The 26,495-nt window shown below is 40.0% G+C and overlaps 1 protein-coding gene across 1 annotated transcript; it reads left to right on the top strand.

The window, feature by feature from the left end:
- Positions 1-28: 28 nt before the first annotated feature.
- Positions 29-26,493, top strand: wdr90 (WD repeat domain 90). The gene is made up of 43 exons (XM_051418493.1): positions 29-356; positions 489-580; positions 827-1,003; positions 1,845-1,983; positions 2,115-2,285; positions 4,220-4,346; positions 4,679-4,746; positions 5,116-5,228; positions 5,399-5,635; positions 5,824-5,886; positions 5,995-6,063; positions 6,193-6,303; positions 6,493-6,638; positions 6,752-6,809; positions 7,090-7,208; positions 7,667-7,825; positions 7,911-8,041; positions 8,176-8,292; positions 8,815-9,050; positions 9,893-10,029; positions 10,454-10,584; positions 10,915-11,045; positions 11,367-11,528; positions 12,109-12,237; positions 13,176-13,309; positions 13,414-13,454; positions 13,749-13,862; positions 15,139-15,297; positions 15,422-15,504; positions 16,239-16,341; positions 16,468-16,589; positions 18,612-18,768; positions 18,925-19,115; positions 19,318-19,486; positions 19,732-19,855; positions 20,243-20,414; positions 22,822-22,944; positions 23,339-23,507; positions 23,830-23,960; positions 24,700-24,843; positions 25,457-25,573; positions 25,706-25,790; positions 25,904-26,493. Exons 1-43 carry the CDS (start codon positions 344-346, stop codon positions 26,059-26,061), a joined length of 5,532 nt encoding a protein of 1,843 aa, XP_051274453.1. The 5' UTR covers positions 29-343; the 3' UTR covers positions 26,062-26,493.
- The last annotated feature ends 2 nt before the right edge of the window (positions 26,494-26,495 follow it).

Raw genomic sequence — 26,495 nt, 5'->3', positions numbered from 1 at the left:
AGCAACGCATAGACGTCATGAGCGTCCTGCTGTCGTTGGCAACGGCGGAGGCTGCTGGAGCGGGAAGGATATAACTGCCGTACCAAGCTGTTGTCAAATTAAAACTATTGTTTACTTGATACCCGGGAGTACTGGAACAGCCCTCGCACCGTAAAATGATGTGAAACAAAATGTTTTTATCGTTTTGGCGTCTGGAAAACGGACAAGGCGCTTCTCCGGCCATTTAGCTGTGTGTTTGCTAGCTAACATCTCTAAATTGAACACTAGCAGCTCGAGTTTTAACAAGTTGCAGCAAGACTGGGACATCAACAGGTGGATCTCCCATTTACGATATTCGATAACAATGGCCTCCAAAGGTAAAATTAGCTTTAAACTTTACATCATACAACAACAGAGACTATATAGACCAGAGATAAAACCCATAACTTGAAACAATGCTGTTAACCTACCGTGAAGTCTGTTACTAAAACTCTGTTTTGACTTCGCAGGTTGGCAGCTTCCTTACGTCAACATATTCAAACATGTCAGAGTGGAAGACTGGAAACGGTCGACAAAAGTGGGGAATGTGTCATCAAACACGGTAATAGACTGTAATTGTGATATTGAAAGTCATACTTGAGTCGCAAACTCCACTGCTCCATAACCTCCATAAAAACAGTCCTGCTGCATCCACTTCGTGTAGGCTTAGTATGCACAAACACACAGACTGTCTCAGTCCTCACTAACTTTCAAGCCTACCTGGAGTGATTGTCTTTGGGTGGAGTATCTATAAGCAATCGCACCAAAGTTAGCTTACTTTTTGTCCACTTTCTATGATATCCCCCAGAACAAGACGCTGAAGTGTCCAGTGTTCCAGATCAGGGGTCCCGTTCCTTCCAACAGCTACATCCTGGTGCCCAAAAACAGCAACCAGTCTCTGGAGCTGACGGGGCGCTACTTCTACCTTCTCTTCAGGCCCACCCCTGGCAAATACTTCGTGGTCCACCTGGATGTTTCTGCTGAGGTATCAAACTGATTTTATTGGATGATCCGGGGCACGTGTATGTATGGTGACATGAGGAGTACTGATTGGGGTGCCCTGGTAGTTCACCTGGTAGAGCTCACGTCCCATGTACTGAGGCTGAGTCCTTGCCGAAGTGGCCCAGGTTTGATTCCAATCTGCGGCCCTTTGCTGCATGTCTTCCCCTCTCTCTCTCCCCCCAGTTCCCTGTGTTCCCTGTTCCCTGCCAGCTTTCACTATCTAAATAAAGGCATGAAAAGTCCCCAAAAAATAAATAAAATAAGAGTACTGATATTTATACTATCTAAGCGATCTATCATTTAACAAGAAATTGTATCATTCATGTGACTGACGTTTGAGTTGAAATCAATCAGATTAATCCACAGCTCTGCCATTTTAGCTTTCTTTGTAATCCTTTGACATTTAAAAGCGTTCCTTTTCAACGTGTTGGCATTCCAATATAATTGAAATTCCAAAGTGGGAGAAAGTACTCTACACGTTATCAAGTTAAATACCATCCAATTGTGTGGAGGAAAAAAAATCATCATCTTCTATTTTTCAGCTGCTTTGTCCTAATTTATGTATGTAAATCCAATTGATTTTACTCATGTTCAAGCAGTTCTTAAAAGCTTGTTGGCATTTTAGAACTGTTCAAAAGAAAACCCGAGCAGTTTATTTAGTTGTGAGATATTTAACCCTTATCTACTATAAATGCCACTTATATGGTGTATGTGAAGAAGGTTTGAATTGATTTATTTTTTTTAAAGGAAGATATTTTCTTTCTCTCTCTCTCTCTCTCTCTCTCTCTCTCTCTCTCTCTCTCTCTCTATGCTATGATGTGTAGGAGGGCCAGGTGGTCCGTATCTCCTTTTCCAACATGTTCAAAGAGTTTAAGTCTACACCGACCTGGCTTCAGTTTCCTTTCCTGTGCGGAGCTGCAAAAGATTCAGTCTATGAAAGCACAGCCAAATCTGCAAGACATGGTAAAATATATTCACACACATGTAACCATACTACCTACATGTGACCCGTTATTTGTATGCATTTGTTTTGATAGTTCGCTGCACTTTTGTATATATATTATAATGGCAGTATTAATGTTTATGTGGTCCAGATTTGGTGGGTCCAGCTCCCACTTCAGTGCGTTGGACCTGTCTGATGCTGGATCTGCAGTACACTCTCTCTGTCTACCTCAACCGCTGCTACAGTCACCTGAAGAGCGTCAAGCTTTGTGCCAATATGGCAGTGAAAAATATGTTAACCAGTGACCTACTGCTAGATCCAGGTGAGTTGAGCAAGTTTAAGTGCGATAATAACATACAATATGTACACTTCCTGTCGATATTTGAATACCACTGGTGGTTTTCTGCTAGTTTGAAGTGATGTCATGTGGATAATAAGAGAAATTAACCTGTGCTCTTCTTTAAAGGGCACTTTGATATAGAAATGACGTCAGAATTTTCAGTGTCACAGACAAAAAACATACGGCTTCTGTTAGATCCTGAGTCACCCCCGTATAGGTGGTACTGGACCAGCTCTCCGTTTAAGGGGTCTGAGCCTCTTGCCTGTGGGTATTACCCTGCCAGGTTCAGAAGAGGACTGTTGAAGCTGGTGGCGAGGAGACATGCCTAGCTTCTAACTGCCTTCATCCGAACGCCTACCCTGCTCACACTAGTGCAGCACCTGACCGAATAGCCCTAGGGTCAAATACCACACTAGTCACGTCAGTTCACGGCAGCTCTTCTCTAATTGATCTGTGCACTTGTTACTAGGATTATTTTTAGTGGCTTCGACAGTAAGCCCCAAGGGTCTGTTTAATTTATTTGGCTAGAGTAACCTGTTAGAACCTTCAAGATGTTAAACACACTACCTAATAATTACTACCTGTAGAGAACATAAATCCAATGTCCACAATTTATTCTTTAACTGCAGATGTTATATTTTATTGCAAGATTCAGCAAGGGCTAGCATAGAGCATAAATTTATTCAAAATTGATTATTCACATCTACTGATAAAGATCAACTATCTCTGATATTACAAAGAATTGTTTAAATTTCAAACCCTGATGAGAAGGCTGTAGCTGAAAGGTTAAATGTCCAATTTAAAGAAAAAGAGGGAAGGGGTGTATGGGTGTAAGGAGTGAAACTCCCGACTTTGTCCAAAGTCCGCAAAGTCTCTGACCAGTGCAGTCTCTGCTGGCAGGGTGAAGAAAAGAGTGATCCTTGGAGATCAATTGGAATCCTAAAGCCGGGTGGAAATGGTTAATCCTCCTCTGCTCGACACTCTCGTTTCGGCTTTAGGTTGTTGGACTTCTCTTTCTGCGATGTTGGGCTTGTTCGTTTGCTCCGTCTCTTGAGTTGAAATTCTAAGTTCAAAGATGCGTTGCTCCAATGTGGTCGATCGATCAGCAAGTCTTGAACCCGAGAGCCTGCCGAGGACTAACCCCGATCCTCCTTGTGCAGCACCTTTTATCCCCCGTGTCTCCTAGGGTGTTGTTCAGTTCGTACCTAGTACTTCTTCTTTTGCTCCTCACAAGATGTGTCCTGTGTGTGCTCCAACTTACCTTTTCTCTCAGCACCAGGCATGTCCGGTTGCAATACGTGCCTTTTTACCTAGTTACTCAACACTTCAACATGATTTGCTCTCTTGACCTTACTTTGCATAGTTCTATCTTACTACTATGCATTTATACTCAGTAATTATCAAATAATCAGTTACAATCATATAATCATGTTTCATTTCATTGTAACATATTTCATTTTGTAATATAGAATCAACTTCAATCATTATACAGCTTTTGGTTATTATAATCTCTGTGCATTGCGTTATTCAGATGGAGAGTCCCTAATGCTCCTTGTTATCTTTCTCCATTACTCGATGGAAAGTCCTTTGCTTTCCCAAGTGGTTTTAGTGGATCAGGGATCTCAACTTACTTGACACTTCATTATTAGAGCATTAAAGAGCCCTTTCAATCCTAAACCCATGCTTATATTCAAACCACTCAATTAAATTACCAAATGTCTCCCTTGGTAAAATGAATTGAATTCTGAGAATATTTTGAGAGCACTTGAAATCCTTTAGTATATGGTCTATGGTCTTCACACACCGATCATTCCGTGTAAGGTTCAATCAGACTAAATGCTTAGATTTCTGAACAAACTACTTGTATGACATCTTTACTTTTCTCTTCCACTTGTGCAATTTTCCTCCTTCAACAGGAGTTTCCTTCAGTGAAGCTAAGCTGATGGGCCTGGCCTCTTCTCAGGGAACAGGTCCTATGCCCAGAGACATGTCGTTTCCTGTGCCCAAGGGAACCTCCTGGCATGATCTCTATGATTACATCAGGTATGGTAACTTCACCTGGGTACAGAGTGTACATAAATCAGCAGATATGGCAACACACCAAAAATGTAAAATACAACATTCACAAATGAATGGTACACACTTCAGATTGATAATATGTGAGCATGTTAAGGTGAATTTAATATTACTGATATTAAATATTTATTATTTTTTGATATTACTGAGACACTACCAGTGGGTATATATGATTGTCCGATTTAAAAAACACCAGTTGTATTAAATACAGTCTATGTAATTATTGATTTAAGAATATAGTTACCTGCTTTATCACAGTGTACAGCAATGTAGTCTCTCATCTTGTCCTACCCCAACAGGTTTCCCTCAGAGGGAACAAAGTTACCCTTTGACTCCTTTCAAAAAGGCAATCCCAGGCCTGAGGCTAGTAAGTCATGAAATATCACACTGCTTATCGTTCAGCTTTTTACTACCCTTGCATGCTATACTCTGTGGGTCTAATTTATTTTCTTTCTTTGGAGTGGGAGGGGGTTATTCCACTTGTTATTGCATCTAAAATATCATAAATATTTACTTTTCTTTCATTCCAGTCTTACTTGTTGTAATATTTTTGCATATTCACCATTCACTAAAGTAAATTAGAGCCATCAGAGCTTTAAAAAAAACCCTATTACAGGACAAATATGTGGGATCAGAGTTGTTCTTTCAGACACACAGCCTATACATTTCTTGGCAATCCTAAGCCTTGGTAATAGCAATGTATTGTAGATGAACTTCATATCCTTTTCTTTTCCAGTATGTGTCTCCAACCAAAGAAACCCTATTAGAGAGGAGTCTCGCTGTGTCAACCTCAGCAAACCAGTTAAGGACCGTGTATCCCTCATCCAGCAGATAACCAGTCCAAAATCAGTAAGACTGATAACATTTAGTACCTTTTTTAAGTAAAGTATATGTGATTCCAGTCTGCTTGAATCTTGTCTGTGTAAATATAGCAGATAGTTAAGCTTGAGCCTTTGCATTACAAATATAGTTTTCTAGGATGCTATAATGTTATTAGTTTTCTCCTTCTGTCTCCTCAGCTCCTGAGGAATCAAACCCCCTTGGTGACCAGCATACCCGAGCTGGGCGTAGTTACCACTCACCAGAAGGATCACTGGCTCAGCCATAAGGATGACCAGCATCGGCAGGAGTCAGCATGCTCCAGTTCACACCAGCTCACATTCAGGCCACCCTATGATGCTGATGACAGGGAAGTTCACGTGTACGTGCATCCTGAGGACGGCTTCAGCAAACATGGGGAAGAAAGTGAAGAAGAGGTGAAGCAGCATATCGACTAGATTGTACATTCAACCAAAGTTAATAGCATAATAACCCATTATATACTACATTCCTCTCTCCTTTTGTGCATCAGGTTCAGCATAATAAATTTCCTTGACTCCATTATGCCTTACTGTACAGTTTCATGGTAACTTTGGAATCACTATTTATCTTGTTATATTCTCAGTTTGTTTGCACCCCTGTTCCACATCCTGTCCATCTATCATCGTCCAAAGTAACAAGACAGCAGGTAAGAGATGAGGACAGTGAAGAGTAAAATAAAACCAGCTCCAGAGACATCATTTGTTTGAGAGCTCATTACAGATCTTTGCCTTTACTTTTCTTCTCTCCTTGTTAGAAGCTTCTTCCAGACCCAATTCTCCGACTCAATCGAATCATCGGCTTTGGAGGAGCGACTACTAAATGTGTATGCTCATATGGAGTTAAGCCCTTATCAGGCTGCCTTCACATACACTGTGATTTTGAAGGTCACATATAAAATGCATTACATCAGCGACGGATAGAGGTCTAACAGCTGTGCTTTAATTCACTTTAGGCCCTGTGGACCAAATCTGGTGATGCGGTGGTGTATCCGTGTCATGCAATTATCGTCTCTATGAAGATATCCTCTTACCAGCAGAGATTCTTCATCGGCCACACTGATAAGGTAAATGAGCTTTTATGTGGTGTGCTCCCTCCGTAGCTGAATCTTTTCCAATGTGTAGGATGGTACATCTATTCTAGTAGCATCCTAGATATACTAAGGTACTTTGGGGATTCACCTAATTCCCTCCAGGCCACGAATGCAGCTGCATGAGAGATAATTTTACAGAAATTTCCTGTGTTTTCTCTTCAGGTATCTACACTGACCTTTAATGGCAACACAACACTGCTGGCCTCTGCACAAACTGGTAACCACAGTGTAGTTCGAGTGTGGAACTACCACAAAGGAACCTGTCTGGCCATGTTTAGGATTCATGCTCACTCATTATCCTCGCTTAGGTACCCTAAACACTTGCAATCACTCACACAATTATCTTACATATGAAATGAGGTCAAAGCATGTGTGGAACACACTAATTCTAAGTCTGTTTTGTTCTCTTTCCATTTTGAAGCTTCTCACACGGCAGTGGTATTCTCTGTGGAGTGGGTAAAGACAGTCACAGTAAAACAGTAAGCGCCACAAATGCAAATTTTCCAACATGAAAATTCAAGAGCTTCATTTCTGATTTGCGTAAGGCAATTAGCCCTAGCTGTGCTCAGAATCTTTAGAGAGAGCCATCGGTATCATTAGATCCAGATTAATAAATGCTAAGCAACACTTTATATCATTACTCAGAGTAATCATTTTATTTTTTACATGCTATAAATTGCTCCTATTATTAGAGTCCATCACTCAGCAAAGCTACAAGCTCACTGTCTCTGTTTGTCATCCTAATTCAACCTTTCATAGATGGTGGTAGTGTGGAACACTCTGAACATTAGTAAAGGTGGAGAGGTGTCTATCTTAGCCAAAGCACACACAGATGTGGATATCCACACCATGAAGGTTGCCTTCTTCGATGATACACGGTACCGTCCTTTCTCTGTGTATTTTTGGTTGCGTATTTGATTATTTCCTTAGCCAACAATGCATGTTTGAATATTTGGTAACATTTTTGTGCATATGTCCGTCCATCTGTTGACCTGTTGAGTAAATGTCGATGACATTCGTGTATCTGCTCTGTCTTAACGTAATAATGTTGACAGCCAGTGATTCATACATTTACTGATTATACATATTGTATAATGCCATGTTAGAGGTCTGTAGCAAATATAGGATCAGCACACAGTTCACTTAAAGATGAGTTCTGCAACAAGTTCTGTAAATCCTGCAGATGTTTGTGGACAGGTTTCAGTCCACTTTCCCAATCCTTTCAGCAGAAGGTCTGGATGAGAGTGGGAGAGGTTACAATGTTCTAGCTGCAGGAGCAGGAAAGATTTAAGGCTCATCCCAGCTTCTCAGTAAACTTAATGTGTGTTGATTTCAGGATGGTGTCATGTGGTCGGGATAATATTCGCCTGTGGCGAGTGCGGAATGGGACGCTGCGCTCCTGTCCTGTCAACTTGGGAGAATACCACTCAATGGATTTCACTGATGTGGCTTTTGAGGAAGGAAACTCCAACCAATGTCTCGATGATAGAACACTGTGAGTGAGCAAACCAGTCACTACTTTGAAAACTCTGAAAATGTTATTATTAAAAGACTATTTTCCCATGATTTCCCTCCCATAGATTTGCCAGCAGTCGGAGTGGCTATATCTTTGAGATCGACTACAGCAGAGTTGTTATCAGAAATGTCAGGCGGCTGTTGCCTGCACAGCAGCAGCATGCAGACCGTAGGGAGAAACTGACTTTTAACACAGGTGTGTTTGAAATTAATCAAAGAGAGAACGTTTCTGTTATACACCAGTTTAGAGCGGAGGCTGGGTAAAAGGAAAAAAAAAATTGGAAAATGCCTGTAAGGACATTAAGGTATGCGTGTCTGTGTGTGTCTCAGGTCCAGGGATTGCCATTAACAGTATCAGTGTGTCTTCATCATTCTGTGCCACGGGCTCTGAAGATGGCTTCCTGCGGCTCTGGCCTCTTGATTTTTCTGCTGTCTTCCTGGAGGCTGGTAGGCACTGGGGGTCATGATATAACATTTACCTGCAGAAAACTGGAAGTCAGGAATTTCACACATGAATATTTGAATATTTACCATGCATCACAATTCAGTAGTATTGCACGTTACTAGCCGACATGATTTTCATTGGCTGACTCACAAATTTCAGAATTTTTAGCTGTAGAGTAAACATCTTCATCAACATAATTTCAGTCGTCTCTCACCTCTGCAAAGGGCTGCAACATTACGACTCTTTAAACATACAAACCTGTAAGCATGCTGAATTTTTAACATTAACTTTAATATTGTCTGAGAAAAGAGCATCTTTCTCTGCTTTAGCACCATCATGAATTTTGTTTTAAAAACAACAATTCTGACATATGTATGCGTTATTTGATTTTGGCTGTCATCACGCTTGTGTACTGACATTTATATGCATGAATATGAGATGTACTATATATGTGCACACTCACATCCTCGGATAGACCAAACAATCTGTTTGGAGAATGACTCTGACATGTCATTATTTTCCAGAGCATGAGGGACCTGTGAGCCTGGTGTCAGTCTCATCAGACAGCCTTCAGGTCCTCGCAGGCACTTCTACTGGTAACCTGGGTTTCCTTGATGTGAGCAGCCGTGGTTACAACACACTGATGAGGTCACATACAGACACTGTGCTTGGCTTCAGTGTTGATGGCATCCGTCGCCATCTCACAACAGCCTCTTCTGATGGCACAGTGCGCATTTGGAATATGGATTCCTTGCATCAGGTCAATCAGTGCCACTTTTCCATGTTTTTTTCAGCTATTATGACCTCTTTATAATAATGGAATTCTACTATTCGAATGCTTTATTAATAAATATTCACCATATAATGTTTCAGCAGGCCTCAAGGGAAATGATTTTAATCTTGTTATAATTTCATCCAATGGACACAACCAGACGAAAGGCTCAAATCTATGCACACAATCTCTTCACTTCAGAGAAACTAGACATTTGCCCTCTGTGCCATTTTTCAGTTATCTTTTCTCTGTTGAAGCAAAGCCGTGCAAGGCTATGTTCCTTGTCAGGCTCTTTCGTGCTTTAGAAAAGTAGAGATAGTTGTTATTAAGGTTGTCTGAGTTTGTTAGCAGACTCCTAGTTTTCTCTGTAACACTACAATCTATGTGGCAGCTTTCCCACCTAATTTAAAGCCACTATGTGCAGAAATTCTATGTGATTATAGCCTCTTTCAAATAATACTGCCAGCACAAGTTTTTTTTTGCAGAACAATTTGACAATCCTGGTGAAAATTGGCACATGATAATGTCAGCTTTCAGCTCTTCATTCTCAGTATGCCTAAAGTCAGAAATTATTAAATGCTACACATGCTTTATGTTTTAACAGTCAACAATAAAACACATCTTGAAGATGATATTATTTTACAACTCTAACGCCTGAGTGCCAACTGAACCACAAAGCAAATTATTTTGAATAACTCATTTAAACTGTTGTGTAAATGTTTTTTCTTTCAGTCTTTTTCTTAAACTAAAGACATTGACACTGTATCTGTTACCTTTAGTTTACCATTGGCTTATTTACTATTCAACTAAATGTTGTTTCCTGTGCTTAGTTGTATGATTTTGTGTCAGAGGACAGCCCCTGCTCCGTAGCCTTCCATCCCAGCGAGCAGGTCTTCTCTTGTGGCTTCAGCTCTGGTGTCGTCAGAGTCTTTGACATCTCGAGTGCCAAGCTGCTCGCTGAACACAAGTATGTTTATACCAAAAGCTTGCATGGGCAAAATTATTGTAAAATGCGTCTAGATAAGGTTCTTCCCAGCTCGACCAGTTGCAGTCCATCTGCTAGAGGCACAATATGATGCACTGATTATTATGATTTGACATGTTGCTACACATATATAAGAACCTAAAAACCTACTTTGGCACTGATGTCAAAGGTACACATTTGCAATTATAATTTAATATAAATAACACATGGCTGCATTTTAAAAATAACAATGGGAAATTCTCATCTTTGTTTGATGATGTACTAATCCTTTTGTACCTTGTGGGTCGGTTTTGGTTCTACAAAGCTTTAATAGTGCCTCCCCATCACCAGAGAGAGTAGTGACTGCTTTTGTGTTATTGTTTCTCTGTATGTTTTTTGTATTTATGTATACATATATACATTATAGGCAGCACAGAGGTGAAGTGGTGGGTCTCGCCTTCTCCCCAGATGGGGAGCTCATGTACAGTGCCGATTCACAGGGCTCTCTGGCACTTTACAACGCGTCTGAGGAAGACCACAATGTGATCAGAGTTGTGTGTATGTATACAAACCAATGCACAAGTATGCTTCAAGTTAATTTCAGTACATAGTATGTAACACTTTTCAGAAATGTGAACTTAAAAAAGCTTACTTATTCAGTGAAACATTAATGCAAGCACAGTATAATTTTTGTCATCTCCCTACATAGATTCTGTGAAATTGGCAGCACTGAGATAATGCATACACTTTGTGATAAATTGTGTGTTAGCAATAGATATAGTGAACTTAGTACATTACTTGTTTGAATCACAGACAAAATTCAGCATATACCAGGCAGACACATTCAACTTCAGTGTTATTTGATTCACTCTGTACCTGATTGGCTAGGTAATGTGGTGGCCCAAGGCACTGAGCGCGCCCCAGATGCCCTTGCAGTGAGCAGTGACAGCCGCTGTCTGGCTTTTGTCGGTCCCTCAGAGTACATTGTCACCGTCGCTGACTCACGGTCTCTGGATGAGGTATCTTGCACACTGTCACCTTTCAGCACCATGCCATTCGTTACATTGCTAAGATAAATTAAGATCAGATTTCACTGAAGGGTCAGGATGGAGTTGTGAGGCAGCACCCCTTTGGTTATGTGGGATTCTCTTTAAAAAAAAATTCTAAAAACATACAGTAGATGTTAACAATATTAACGAATATATTTGTAATATTCCCATTCTGACCAATTGATGTATTCATTTTATAACCTGAGCTTTGGATGTCACATTGTTGGTTTTTTATGTCTTTTATGTCTACGTTTATAAGTGTCCACATTGACCCATTCCATCTCTGTCCAGTTGCTCCATGTAGATGTGAGTATTTTGGATGTGGAGAGCCCCCGTCTTGATTCTGCACTGAAGGTCTGCTTCTCTCCGTCCTTTACTGAACACTTTTTGGTTGCCACATCTGCTAACAAGATCCTCTGGGTCAGCACCAAGACAGGTCGTCTGCTCCGTGAGGTAAAACTACTGAACTGCTAACACATTAGCAGACCATGTTAAGTTCTGAAAATCTATGAATGACTGTTGAGAGGGTCCAAGACCGAGCATTTACTTGAGACATTAAAAGGTATTAATTCTGTAAGTACTTATATGTATACATGAGTCTGTACCCTTCCTATTCTGTTACTGTCATTACGTCCTTTTACTTAAATATCATAATAAACTGCTCTGTTTGCTTGACAATAGTTAGTGTGTTAAAAGTGTAGGAATCGGGATTGTGATTGTAGATACTCTAAATTACAGCGAGCATGTACAGCCTATTCTTAAAGGTCACATGCTATCATATGGCATAGCTGTAATTTTTCATGGTTGTTTGGTTGAGCTAAAATCAAGAGCCAAATAGCAATACATAACAACACGCTGACAGTGATACAGTACTGATAACGAGAAGCTCACAGGAAAATATGCCTGTAAATAGAAACAAGAGAGTAACAGCAGTAAGAGTTTTGCATATTTTGTCGCTACACAATCTTTTGATTAATTTTCAAACCATATAGTGCAGTGTTTGTTTCTGACTGGATCTTTGTCCTCCTGACAGGTGTCTAAGGTGCACAAACACCAGTGCACGTCCCTGTCTGTGAGTGAGGACAGTCGATTCCTGCTGACCGCAGGACACAATGCTGTGAAAGTCTGGGATTATGAAATGCAGCTCGACATTAACTCACAGGTAAAATCCAAATTTTTGTCATCTAAGTAACTAAGTCCCTGAAGTTGCTTTATGTGTTTTACAAGTATGAGTCAAATAAGCATCTACTTGTTAATGTGACTGAACGCAGTGCAAAGTGCTTTGACACAGATTTGAACATGTACAAAGGAGGGAGGCAGCTAAAGATTCATCTTCAGAATATTGTCTTGATTACTTCACTAATAGTTATATATCAGAAAAAAGTAAAAAATGCCTATTACAATTTCCTAGTGTGCAAGTTGACACAGTCTGGCCTAACAGTTATTCAGACTTTCAGTTAACTATCATGAACTCCAACAAATATTTCCATTTGGGAAGCTGAAATAAGTGGATTTCTCTCTTTTTTAAAATTATTTTAAACATTTCAATAAACAATACATTTGAGGCTTCTATTGAGGTTTTTGAACAAAGCTTTCAATGTCTGACTTTATATTTTATGACGTCATCACCTTGAAAGAAAGGAATTAAAAAATCCTCAATTTGAATAAAAGGATTCATAAAGATATTAACCAGAATGAGTCCCCTGCAGAGAGAGAGAGAGTAAGAGCAGCACGTCGAGCAACCTAGAGAGTGAATGAAGTGTATCTTTTAATGTATTCTTTCTGTGATTATGCCATCAGAGGTCAGGTAATTTCACACTACTGTCTGATTGTAATTTCAGCACAAGTAATACAATCATGAGAGCAGTTACAATCGTACAATTATGTGGTAAAATGTTGCATTTGTCATTAGCATAATCATATCTCTGTTTATATAGCACCCATCTTAACAAGGTTACAAGGTGCTTGTACAAGTGAAAATCTGACAACACAGATAATAGGACAATGGAAAGTATGTTATTACCATTTAATTTAGCAGTAGGAGTATTAGTAGTTTATGTTGTGGCAGTTGTAACTGAATCATATGTTTCTCTGTACCAGATGTTTATAGGCCACAGTCAGCCCATCCGCCAGGTGAGCTTCACTCCTGACCAACTGGGCATAGTCTCAGTGGGAGACGCCATATTTCTCTGGGACTTCCTGGCACATCCTGTTGACTCTTTGACTGACAACCGGTAATAATCCCTGTTGCATGTTTGAGTCTTGCTATCAATGTGCGTGTTACACTTGTCCAGAGTTTTATTGCTAACAGCCCGATACACTCTGTCTTCACCCACAGTTCACCTCTCAGATTAAGCTGCAGCTCAGCTCCTAAATCAGGTAACTTCAAATACAGTTCATACTCATCCTACAATAATTATTTAATTTATAATAATTAATTAATAAAAACATTTTTCTTAAGACTTCATCAATTATGCTGTGTATCATTTTTGTTTATTTTTTGTTTTTATGAGTAGCTTAAATGGAACTACAAACCTGAATTACATTATACAACCCTACGTTGTAAATTACAATTAAATTACCTTGTATAATCTAAGATCTGCCGGATTCAAATGTTCTTATTATTTACAAATAAGTTGTTGATCTTGTGTTTTCACATAACACTTCAACCAGACGCTGTGAGTAGAGTTCAGTTGTCCAATGGGATGCCTCGACAGACAGCGCCCCTCCCCTCCTCACCACCACCACGATTGGACGTCAGCACCCTTGACCAGGGTGACCAGGGGGGTAAGTTTTACTTTGAAATGACCCACCAGCACATCCAGTCTTTTATTAAATGTATGATTAGCTGTCAAAACTGATGTTGTTGATGCTGATGTCTCTCCCTAGAAATTCACCTTAGTGTGTGACTAACTAGTCTATTCATTCATTAGTAGACTGAAGATAATTGCAGCTTATTGACAGAGTTGTAGTTTTGAGCAGTGCAAGACAGTGAGATCCATTTCCAACTGGCATCCATGCTCTCTCAGCATTCAAATAACTGATTGAACTTCAGCTGGAAACAAACTTACCATTTGATTACCTAGTGAACTAAAGGAAGAAAAGCTTGCTCCACAGGATTTTTATGGATTTTTCGAGACTGCTCTGGTGTGGCATCTATTGAAAAAATTGAAGTAATAAGTGTTTGCCTCTGAATTGTTAACATGGTCTTGATGATCTAATTTGCATTTACAAGAAGTATACCTGCCAAACTGGTGTACAGATTTGAAACAGAAAATACAGAATAAAATATGTGTTACAATTAGAGCTCAAGAGATTTTTGAGACTGACAGCGATTTTAGAAAAAAATAAAATCACTGATACCAATATGGCTGCTGATATAGTGAATTTTGAAATGAAAATAGGCCCTTTCTACCCTTTCACCAATATGACTATGCAAAGGTATTAAAAAGGTTTCTTTCTTAAAAAATAACTTTATTAAAGGTCTTTTAAGTTAAATATTTTTTGTTATGTTCAATAATTTAACATAGACCAACCTGCTAGTACTGCAAATCTCAGTGCACTTTGCAATAACACCTGCATTATATTACTGAAAAAACACTTTTCATATTAGCACATATTAAACAGCTACCATATACGCAGATACCAATACAGTTCCAATATGTCTGCAAAATGTCGAACAGGCTCTATTTAAAATGCTTTTAATCATGCATTACATTTGTATTTATTAATACATAAAAGTGGCCGGTTGCCTAATTGAATTTGAAGATTGCTTTTGCCAGCTTTAGGCTTGATGGCATCCACATGCTGGTGGAGTTAACTTGATTAGTCTTTAGAAAATAAATTACATTTCTTGTTAATGGTACTCCTGGCAGTAGGGAAGCACGGTAACAGTCAGCTATGGTCACTATCCTCCTGACTGATGTGTTTCTGATCTGGGCACATATTGACCAAGAGCCTCTCTTCAAAATAGAAAAACACAGTGATATTTTTAATCACTGGTTTGAATAACAAATATCTTATAACCCTCAGTTATATATACTCTCCTGTTTCCCTCCTGCAGCTTTAGCCTCCTTGTCTATTTGTGATGACACACCAACCATCCCAGCCGTTCCAGCCAGTGGTTCAGGTCCTTCCTCTGACCCAAGACCTGCCGTCTCCTTCCTCAAAGTTACAGAGCTGGACCTCACATCTTCCCTAAATACAAGTCATATGGATGCTGGTAAGTGCCCCACTGCATTGTTCTGCATTAACAGTGAACTGACTTCTTATTTCTATTGTTTTTTTCTTCTTTATGGCAGAATTGAGCCTTCTCTATTTTTAATCACTCCTTTATTGTCATTTAGTTGAGTTGAAAGGGAAGAAACCAGTACGCCCTGATTGTTACAGGCACTTTATCCCACGTTTCAAGACCTCCACTCTTGATCAGGTAAAGAGCTCTTTGTGTAATAATGTATATTTATATACAGTGTATTAGTAATCTCAGCAAATTTAAAAAATGCATTAGAGACATTCACAGGACAGCCACTTTAGGGGTCGTGGCCTCGACACCAGCCAGAAGGAGTGACAGACTAACACAGCAGTCTAGTAGGAACAGCAAGCTGGTAGTCAGAGCTAATCAGCCCTGAGCAGCTGCTGCCAGACTCTCCGTGTCCACGCTGAAAACACAGAGAGTAAAGTACGCTGGAGCTTTTACTGAAGCACTTTGATGGTCATTTGTAAAAGTATGTGTGGTACCTGTGTTGTAGCTGAGCAAGCGCCTGTGCTGTAGCTAAGATAACTGCTCAGAAAGGCTAACTCGGTATGTGTGTCTGTTGGGTGGGGGATCAAAGTTAAAATTGCAGAGGTGCTTTTACACATAAAAAGCATAAACTCCTGTGAATGATTTATCTTGATTAATATACATTTGAAAATTAGTGCAGCGGTTTCACAGACTCCTTCTCAAGGCGATGGGGGGAGGTGGGTTAACACAAAATTTTTACAGAAAGTAGTCCCAAATGGTTGATGCCAGTTAAGCCAACCCATTAAGAGCAGATTTTCCTAAATTTGGCAACAATCGCATTATTAACACCAGCATCTGTTTCATCACATTAGTCATACTTAAGTTTACAGCTCAAAAAACCTCTTTAAGTGTGGAGTACCTCTTTGTTTACTGTGATTCAGGCTGCTGTAGTTCCCCAACCAGGAGAAGAGGGCATAAAGCTGAAAGCAGTAATTGGCTACAATGGCAATGGCCGTGGCAACATGGTGTGGAGCCCTGACCAAGGTTTGAATAATATATTTAAAGTTAAAGTAAAAAAAAAAACTGTGGCAATATTCTGATGGACCGAATAGCAAAATGTAGACAGATTGGTTATTGTTTTACCCTTACCCTAATTGATTTCTTTTGCAGGTGTGTTTGCATACTCATGTGGCTGTGTGGTGGTGGTGGAGTACCTTCATACGGGAAGTCAGAGATACTTGCAGGGCCACAGTGAGGAGATCTCTTGTCTTGCAGTTACAAATGATGCACAGGTACTTTTCACAGTTCAGACTTCACGGCTTTATAACAGTGATTTAAAACACAGTATGTGGACAGTGATGACAAAGAGCTCATGTCTTTTGGGTCTACCTAACATGGTTTTGAGCTTTGTAGGTAATAGGTATCATTTTAAACAGTGTCGGTTGCTGCTGGTGATGTTGCTTTAGGTATCAGAATAAAAGTACTGCTCTGAGTTGTCTGGGAGAGCAGTTTGACTCAGTGCACCCTTAGGCAGCACATTCTGTGTCTGTAGCTGTAGTTGGAAGAAAAGAAACAAAAAAAAAGACTCCATTGAAAATCTGAGATAGATAGAATTTGCATTTTACTACAGTAGCATGATCATCAGCCTTGTTATCTGAGACTCCAGTCTTTTTTAAATTTGAGTTTTTAAAAAATTGTCAGAAGTTTGACATTTTTATTCAATTGACATTTAATCAATTATTGATTTTTTTTTTGTCAAATAGTACTGAAAAAATGCTAACAACAATGTTCCTGAGTCCAAGGTGGTGTCTTCAAATGTCTTGTTTTGTGACTAAAAGTCCCAAACCCAAAAGTATTCAGCTTACTATTAGCATCAAAGCCAACCATTTGAGAATCTGGAACATCTGTGGCATTTTCCCCTACTATTTTTACTTGAAACAATTAATTGATTATCAAAATAGTTGGTGATTGTTTTTCTGTCCATTGACTAATTGATTAATCGACAAAATGTTTCAGCTCTACACAACAATTTTAGCCAGTGACAGTCAGTTTCACAATCTGAAAAATGTTCAAAGCAGATGTTATCAGCTAATTGCTAATTAACATTAATGTTTGTGGTCAAACCACAAAAAAAATTGTAGTATGCTAAATGTACTTGCTTGTGTCTGTGCCATTTCTTTAGAGGAAGAAACACCACTCTTTTTGATATTTAAAAAGTGGGGAGTCTTTAGGGAAATTATCTATAATGACACTGATGATGATTTTAAGCAAACCACTTTCAACATCTATATTAGGCTTGAGAATTTTGTGAAATGTTTTTGACATTTATGAACATTTCCGTATGACATTGCAGCTCCAAAAAAGCAGAGCGGGAAAGTGAGTGCAAGTATAAGCAAGATATAATAATAAACTTGCTATCATGGTTGAACAGAATACAGTACCAACACAAAATGAAGGTGCTTGGAGAGAAAATCAGGTGTTGTGTATCATGGTTTCTATAAGGCACAGTCGTTCTCTGTAATGGAAAAAACTGTAGTATCAGTTGAGCACGTCTGTGTGTGTCTAAAGCACCCATGAATCTCGATGGCTCTTTAATGTTTCTGTGTCGTGTACAAATTCCAAGAAAACACATTGTTGACATTTGTCACCATGGGCAGTATCACAGCAGATAATGAGATTACTGTTCTGTGCCCATGTCCAAGAGGCATTACTAGATAGACAGACTGAACCAGCCACAGACAGTCAGCTCAGCAGGGGAAGAAGTCAGGTATTTCAGCTGGTTGGTTGGTCACTGCAGATGAACTCACTGCAGTGGTTTGGCCAGGCAAGAAAGGAACGAAGACACTAACATTCTCCCCAGGAGACAAGAGAAGGGTGTGTCTGATCAGGAGATGTATGCACTTTCACACTTAATTGTACTGCTTGGTTGGTCAGTGCTGTCAACTGTCTGCAAGTCAGACATTAAAACCACTTCTGAAGTGTCAAATAATTATGAAAATCAATGCAGAGATTCATAAATGACCAAAGGAAATTCACAAGGCTGTTTCATCTAAGTTTCTAAGCTACTGGTTCCATTTGAACTGATGTCTTTGTGTAACACAGTGGGTTGAAAGGGTCTATTCTCAAAAGCTATTGGATCGATGTCTGTGAATCATGTCTAGGGAGATTTCAGATTCAACGATCTTAGGCACCAAAAAGTCAAAAATTATGAAGCAGGCAATTTTCTCATGTTTGGCATGTGTCCTGTTAGTCCTGTCTCTTATGGATACATAAATTAAAATGAAGGTGCTTTGTGTCTGTGTCCTCCTGCCCAGACTGTGGCATCAGCAGCTAGCGGCAGTAATGGTAGAAGAAGCCTTATCTGCATTTGGGACGCCAAGAATGGAACTTGTCGTGATACAATCTCCTATCACAGGGGAGCGGTACAGAGTCTCGCTTTCTCCAGGGATGATCGCTTCTTTCTTTCTGTCGGTCAGTAAAATTTGAATTGGATTGTATCCATCAGTCATCAGCGTTTCCTGTAAATTTGTTTTCCACCACTTAAAAAAAAAAACTGAATAGAAATTGTCTTGACCTATTAAGAGACTCTCCTACTGCTAACAACTGATCCTTTTTTACACCCTGTAGGAGACTTTTCTGAACCGGAGGTGGCTCTGTGGAGTAGTAAGACCTTCCAGCTGCTGTCCAGTGTGAGTGTGTCAGGACCAATCCATGACGCAGCCTTCAGCCCTTCAGCAGCCAGCCAGCTGGCCTGTGTGGGCAGCCAAGGAGCTTACTTCTGCCTAATCAACACGCATGGCTTGAATGTAGACCTTAAGGTAAATTACCACAGAAAAACACAAATGGAAAAAGAATCGGTTGTAGACAAATCAAGATTCACTCCACTGATCCACTATGTTGGCTTTAAACATTTGATGCGTTCTTCTCAAGTACATCAAAACATTCGCATTTGTATTGGATATAGATTTTTGTCGTGTTTGCTTTCGTACATAAGGATTAATCATCCCTTCACCTTCTTAGGTCCAGAAGGTAAGAGCGCCACCTGAGGTGGGTGATGTGGAGCTGACGGCTTTGTGCTACCACATGGACTCCTTGCTGTTCACCGCCACTAATCGAGGACACGTTTGCGTCTGGGATATTAACACACACTGCTGCTTCATGACCTGGGAAGCTGATGAGGGCGAGATCGGTACAAATAGACCCTCTTTATATTCTAACTATCTAGTTTGGATAACAGTATTTTTTAGCCAGATACTCTTAATGGTTTGTACAGAAAAACATCCCATTTCTCTTCTATCTATTTGTATCTTATTAAAGAGATGTTTTTTTTTATTTCATGTGGTACGATCCTGTAATTTTGAGTCGTGGATTTCATGTATTATGGTCATGATATTCTACGAATGGTAATTGGATTTGTATGGATTCTTGTTGTAGGAGTGCTGCTGTGTCGAGGGAACCGTCTGTTGACAGGCAGCAACACCCGCTGGTTGCGACTGTGGGAGGTAGAAGCTGTGCGGTGCGTGAAGCCTCAGGAAAAGGTCTGCAATGTGAAAGACAGGTCTGTAGTTCATTCTCCTGTGATTCTCCTGTGTCTTATACAGGAAGTCGCCTTTTTTTCCTCTTAGAGGAACACAGTGTTAGTTGTCAAATTTCAGTTTCTACAAAATGGCAAGAATTTTGCAGATAGGTAAAAATGTATATTTATTTTAGCTTTTTAAAAGTATTTTCTGTTTTCATCCCCTATACATCACTGTGTAATTATGAATAAATGCAGCTGCAGTAACCTCTCTGTCATGTATAAAAACAGTAAAACAAAAACGTGTTTGTATATGTATTTTGTGAAATGGATAAAGAATGGGAATATGGTACCCTCTCATCCTCAAGTGGCCATGTTTACATTTAATAATTAGTTCATTGTTTTTGGTCCCCTGTGTCTGTCCTTCAGTGGCACCATGGTGGTGTTGGAGCAGGAGATAATGCTGGATGGGACAACGGTCAGTGCAGCATTTGATAGCACAATGGACATGGGCATTGTTGGCACCACAGCAGGAACCCTCTGGTACATCAACTGGTCAGACAACAGCAGCACCCGGCTGGTCAGCGGGCACAAAACCAAGGTACCAGTGTGAGCTTTGGGAGTTAATGATAACTGCATGCATATTCTGTGTCTCCAACAGGGGCTGGAATGTACAGACAAACGCAGATGTTATTAATCACATCAGTAATGGCTGCATTGTTGTCATCTTCTGAGCTCAATTAAACAGATTCCAATACATCTCATGATCAGTTTTGTTGTTAAACAATGGCCTAAACAACTTCAGTATTAAATACTGTATATGGCTTTTTCTATGTATATACATACTGATATGTCTGCTGCGGGCCAGTATTTGGCGGACCAATATATCGGTTGGGCTCTAGTGATTCTAGTGACTCCCACTTCAGCTTTTTGTGCTAATGTGAAAGTACAACTTTTTGCAGTGAGATTCTGTATTAATGGCCTATCAATAACACATCAAAGGCAATCCCCAGGGAAGAGGAGTGTTTCATATTAAATGCAGTTTGCAGCTGTTCAATAGAGCATTTGTCCTAAAAAAAAGATGATGAAATGAAAGTAAAGAAACAGCAGGGAAGCAATTAGGGCTGGGGGATAAATCGATTTCATCGATTAATTCGAATTTGAAGTTAAACACGATTTATTTTTAGTTAAAATCGGTTTTCTCTTGAACTTCCACAACACCGGCGCTCCCTTTGGGCTCCCGTAGGTCAGAGTGCGCTGACCCCTCCCCCGCCTCTCCACGGATGAACACAACATGGCAGCAAGCCAGGATGAGCTCGTCCCCAAATAAGGCACAGTGTCGTTGGTTGTTTGGAACTGGTTTGGTTTTGTGGCGTCCGACAGCGAACAAACCACGACCCACTGCAAAGTTAGTTTGAAAGCTGTTGCAACCAAAGGTAGCAGTACGACCAATTTATTCCAGCACCTCAAGCAGAGGCATGCAGCCGAGTGGGAGAAATGTTGCTCTCTGCGAGATATACAGGACCGCAGCCCACAAACACTCGCTAAAAAACAGTCTACAAAAAAATAGATTAAAATTGTAGCCATATCGCCCAGCCCTAGAAGCAATTAACAGTTACTGATGACATTTCAGCGAACCGATTGTAAGGCCACCAACACAATTAACACTAACAGACAGGTGACATATGAAAGGAAGTTTTAATAAGGCATTGGGCCGCAGTGTGCCACCAGAACAGCTGTAATACACATTTGCATTGATTCTACAAGTCTGTGGAACTCTACTGGAGGGATCAACACCATTCTTTCAAAATATATTCCCTCATTTTGTGTTTTGAGGATGGTGGTGGAGAGTGCTATCTAACACGTTGGTCCATTGTCCTCCTAGAAGAAACCACATCAACCAGGATAGAAATGTGTCATCACAGGATAAAGGTGATCCCTCAGAACAATTCTGAATTAATTTGCAGTGGCCCTTTCAAGCGGAATCAAACCATGCCAGCAAAGTGCCTACCAGAGCCTAACAGAGTCACCAGATGTCCTCACTGCAGGAGTTAAGCATTCTGGCCTGTAGCATTGTCTTGGAGTGTCTGTGTGGTTTGCACAACACTGAACCCTCAAATGTGTGTTCGTCTTTATAATAAGGGGTTTGTGTGTTGCAACCCTACTGTAATATCCTCTCTATGTAACTGTGGGAGGACGGTTCTTGCTGACAATCTGGTCACGTCCTGCATTGATATTCTCAATCACCTAAAGAAGAGTTTCCATCTGTTTTTCCCTACATTTTGCACTAATGCACGAGCATCATGGTCATCAAATGTGCGCTTTTGACCACAATTTCTGGCCAGTTGAGCAGTCTTTGTGACTGAAGCTCCTGCCATCAACAATGAACCCTTTTTCGAAGTCACTTAGATATTTTCCTTTTGCCGTCTTAATACAAAATCAGAATTAACTGGGCCTGCTCACATGTCACAGGGCATGAGTCAATGGTAATTGCTTAATCGTACCATGCAGTGTTGCATTCTCCACTTATTTATTCAGGTTATTTCTTTAATTTGTCAGCATCTGTATTACTAATTTGATTAGAATGTGGTTGTACTGGGTAGCTTCCAGGTGTGAATGTGCAATTTACTTGTTTCACCAGTGTGAAATTTACTGATTTTAATATCCTCCTTAATTGTTTTCCTTCATTTGATGCCCTTGTGTGAAATCTTTTTAAAACTATACCAATAAATTAGTTAATACATTTGCTACATACATAAATTTACATATGCTTCAGATTTTTAATAATGGTAATGGTATTAATGAATGAGGGGATAATCATTAAACAATTTTCAAGTAATTGTAATTTTTTCATTTTTAGCTATTCCTGATGTTATTTAATTAAAATAGCACTAATTGTTAATTGGGGCGAGAGGTAAAGCTTTGCAGAAGCGATGGTCGTTTTGCTGTTATTAACATGGTGACTCCAGCCTCTGATCTCTCTGCATGTACTCCTCTCTCCTGTCCAGGTGAATGATGTGGTGTTTAGCACTGATGAGAGACATTTTGCAACCTGCAGCCAGGACGGCAGTGTGAGGGTGTGGTCAGCCTCCAGCAACGAACTGGTGGTGCAGTTCCAGGTGCTCAACCAGGTGAGGGACTACAAAATATTTCAAATTACTATGTCCGTCAGATCCAGTATAAATTGAAGGAACTAATAATCGAGCATCTAATGGACACCTCGATGGACTCTCAGACGTCTGTAAATTTGATGGGGAAGTCGGAGAATATCAGGCAATTGCACAGATAAACAATAAATTGAACAATAACAATGCTTATGTGCTAAAAAAAACAACAACCCCCAAGCAAACATAGAAGGAATATAAATTTTTAATCATGAACATGACATTGGGACTGTGTTTCCTGTACTTTTTGCAGGCAGGTGGTGTAGTTAGCTGGCATGAGTGGATACAATCACAGCCCCTGTGCACCATAACATGAACACACCCTGTAAATAATACCCCCTCCTGTTTTTCTCTGTGTCAGTCCTGTGGCTGTGTATGCTGGAGCCCTTCTTCCAATAAGGACAGTGCATGTGTGGCTGCAGGATACAACGATGGGACCCTGAGGATCTTCCGGCTTGCCTCCTCAGAGATGGAGATGAAGCTACATCCTCATAACATTACTGTGACTGCCATCCAGTACTCTGTCACTGGTGAGAGAGGACACCAGTGCCAAAATCCTATGTATTTATAGTGATTATAGTACTTGCTCTGCAGGAGTTACTTCATAATGAAATATTGCAATTGTATTTTTTGGGCCACCTCACATTTAAACAATTTGTTTGACCCAATAGGTCAGTATTAATGGTCAAACACTAATATTGTGTCCTAAAACAATGTATAAATGATCAAAGGACGCGTTGAAGCGCTTGCCGTCAAATTAAAAGACCCCCGATCAAACCTATATGCTGGCAGTAAGTTTCATGTTGTAAAGCTGCCTTGTTTCAGCCATTTGGTTTCTGCCCCTCCCTACAGGTCATGTGATACTTTCAGCAGGCAAGAATGGTCTGGTAGCTGTCAGCAGCCCAGTGAATGGAGCGACTATCCGTGTCATCAGGGACCACAAAGGAGCGCCGATTACCACCATCCAGTGTGTGAATGAACAGGTCAGCGCTCTGAATCAGACCAAGGAGTGAAGTTTTAACAGAGCTTAACATGGCAGCCCAATAGAAACTGATAAGAAACATTTACAGTGACAAAATATGGGCCTGAGAGTTCACTGCTGTGGTGTATCTATAGAATGTTTCAATAGTGTATAATCACCTGAAAATAAGAATCCCGAACAGACAAACAAAACACTGCCTTAAAATAGAGGCTTTAGTGTTTTTCACAAGTTTTGCCATCACCGTAGTCTCTCCTACACACTTGAAACGCTGAGCTGTATTCGGATGTTTGCAAACTGCTAGATGCCACTGAATCCTATTCACTGGTCCTTTAAAGAGCCACATGGACTCTGTTTTAAATGCTAATTGGTCGTCTTTATTCCTGAATAGGGTATACATGTATTTTGTTTTGAAATGATCTTTTCAAGTCAGCTTCACTTTGCAAATGCACTGCATTTATACAACACCTCATCATCATATCATGTCAGTTGAGAAATGAAGTGGCACTCAAGTGGTTTCTCCAGTACAAGTGCTGTTGACAGCTTTTCTACATGCCCCTCATACAAAGAATGGTCTGACATTCATTAGCTCTCCATAGCTACAAGGTTGTGGATCGTATGTGATGCTATTTAAATGGAGGGGGAAAAGTGGTCTCTGAAATTTTTCCTTTGATTCTTGTGACATATTATGACATTATTTGCATCGGCATGAGTCTGAAGCTGTTTTATCTTCCAATCCTCAGTGTAAGAATTTCGGACTGGAAGGAAACGAGATGTGGTTGGCTGCTAGTGCTGACAGACGCGTCAGCGTGTGGGCTGCCGATTGGTTGAAGGACAAGTGTGATCTGCTCGACTGGCTGACATTTCCTGCTCCAGCCTATTTTGGGGTACCGTCTGTATTTTAAGTAGCAGTACATGGTAATGACTAGGACTGTCACTCCATATGTTGAGTGCTGCTGTATATTTAATTGGTAAGGCTCATGTGTAGTCAGTAACATCTAATTATAAGACTGATAATCAACCCCTAACCCTTTAGCCATATAATACTCTGGAACTTCTCTGTAAATGTATATAGTTATTACACAGGACTGCATCATTGTCCTGCTGATTTAAAGCATTCAGTGCATCAGTACGGCTTACTTTTAAAGGGCTCACAACTTTGTGTGCGAGTGTACAAGAGTGTGTATTATGCACATGATACACACTATTGCACACTGTCTCAAATTACGTTCCATTCAGCAATATTGCACACAACCCTGAAAAGGAGGTAATGTCATATTTCTGATATGGGCAAATCCATTAAAATTCAAACACATTGCACAATGCGGGTAACCAATTAATGTTAAGTAATACCATTTTATTCTAAATGCATGTTAATATTGTATTTATTATTTTTACATTTTTCAGCATATTGTTGTAACCTGTTTTGGAAATCTCAACAAAATTAAGCTCAGACTATGTTTGACCACTAAGAGTTTTTGTAAACCTTTCGTGTTGTAGGATGACAGCCCACCTCCCAGCCTGGCTGCCTTCTGCCCCGCAGACCCCAGCCTGGTGGTCTACACTGGCTACGGAGTAGAGAAAGAGCTGTCCTTCTACAGTCTGGCTAAAAAACAGGTACAACAGCTCCCCCTGCTTCAATCCTCGGCCACTGGTTTTGATTTTTCCAGAATATTCACACACGTCTGTGTAATCACGTGTTATGTCTTTCAGTATTTTGTTTTTTGTTTGTTTGTTTTTTGATGACAGATAATAAAAAAGATTGCCCTGCCCCACTGGGCCACATGCTTTAGCCTCTCCTGTAAGAGTCAACTCTTAGCTGTGGGATCGAAAGGTAAACTCTATTTTTATTACCATACATCTCCAGTGAGGAGATTAGATTTCACTAGTGTAAGTTTGGAGCTTGTTTGTAAATAATTTCTCATTTTGTTTTAAATCTCTCATCAGAGCGAGTGTTGAAGTTGATCAAGTCGACCAGCGGCAGGTTTCAGGACTTCATGCAACACAGTGACTCAGTGCATACGTGTCACTTCTCTCCCTCTGGGACGCTTCTTTTTACTGTAGCTTTTAATGAGATCCTGCTGTGGGAGGTGCAGGGGCTCTAAGGGCCACAGATCTGTTTATGAACCTCAAACCTTGTAGGTTTATCGACCACACAAGTGCCTAGTTTCTATTAATTTATATTATTGTTATTGTTTTTATAGCTATTTTTTATCAAACAAATATTTCTAGGGAAATAGTTGTAATTTGTGGAGATGTCTGATTTGCCACATCTGAATTTATATTTCACATGTATGGTTTTAAAATGCATTAATATTAATTTTAACATGTTGAAGGGATTGTTTTGTTTTCCAGTGACGTCTAATGTTTGACAATTTATTTTAGGTTTTCTTACTGTGCGTTAGAACGCGTATGGATACTGATGAGTGATTAGCAGTTGCTGTCATGTCTGTTGTTTTTCAGTGGTAGATAATTATGGTTTGTAGGCTGCTCTGGGATTGGGATGGGGTTTAAATAAAATGCAGCTTGAATAATTACA

Source organism: Dicentrarchus labrax, unplaced genomic scaffold (genome assembly GCF_905237075.1).
Source record: "Dicentrarchus labrax unplaced genomic scaffold, dlabrax2021, whole genome shotgun sequence".
In the NCBI taxonomy this organism is placed as follows: domain Eukaryota; kingdom Metazoa; phylum Chordata; class Actinopteri; family Moronidae; genus Dicentrarchus; species Dicentrarchus labrax.
The sequence above is the reverse complement of the archived record's forward strand: the minus strand, read 5'-3'. Positions and strand labels throughout refer to the sequence as shown.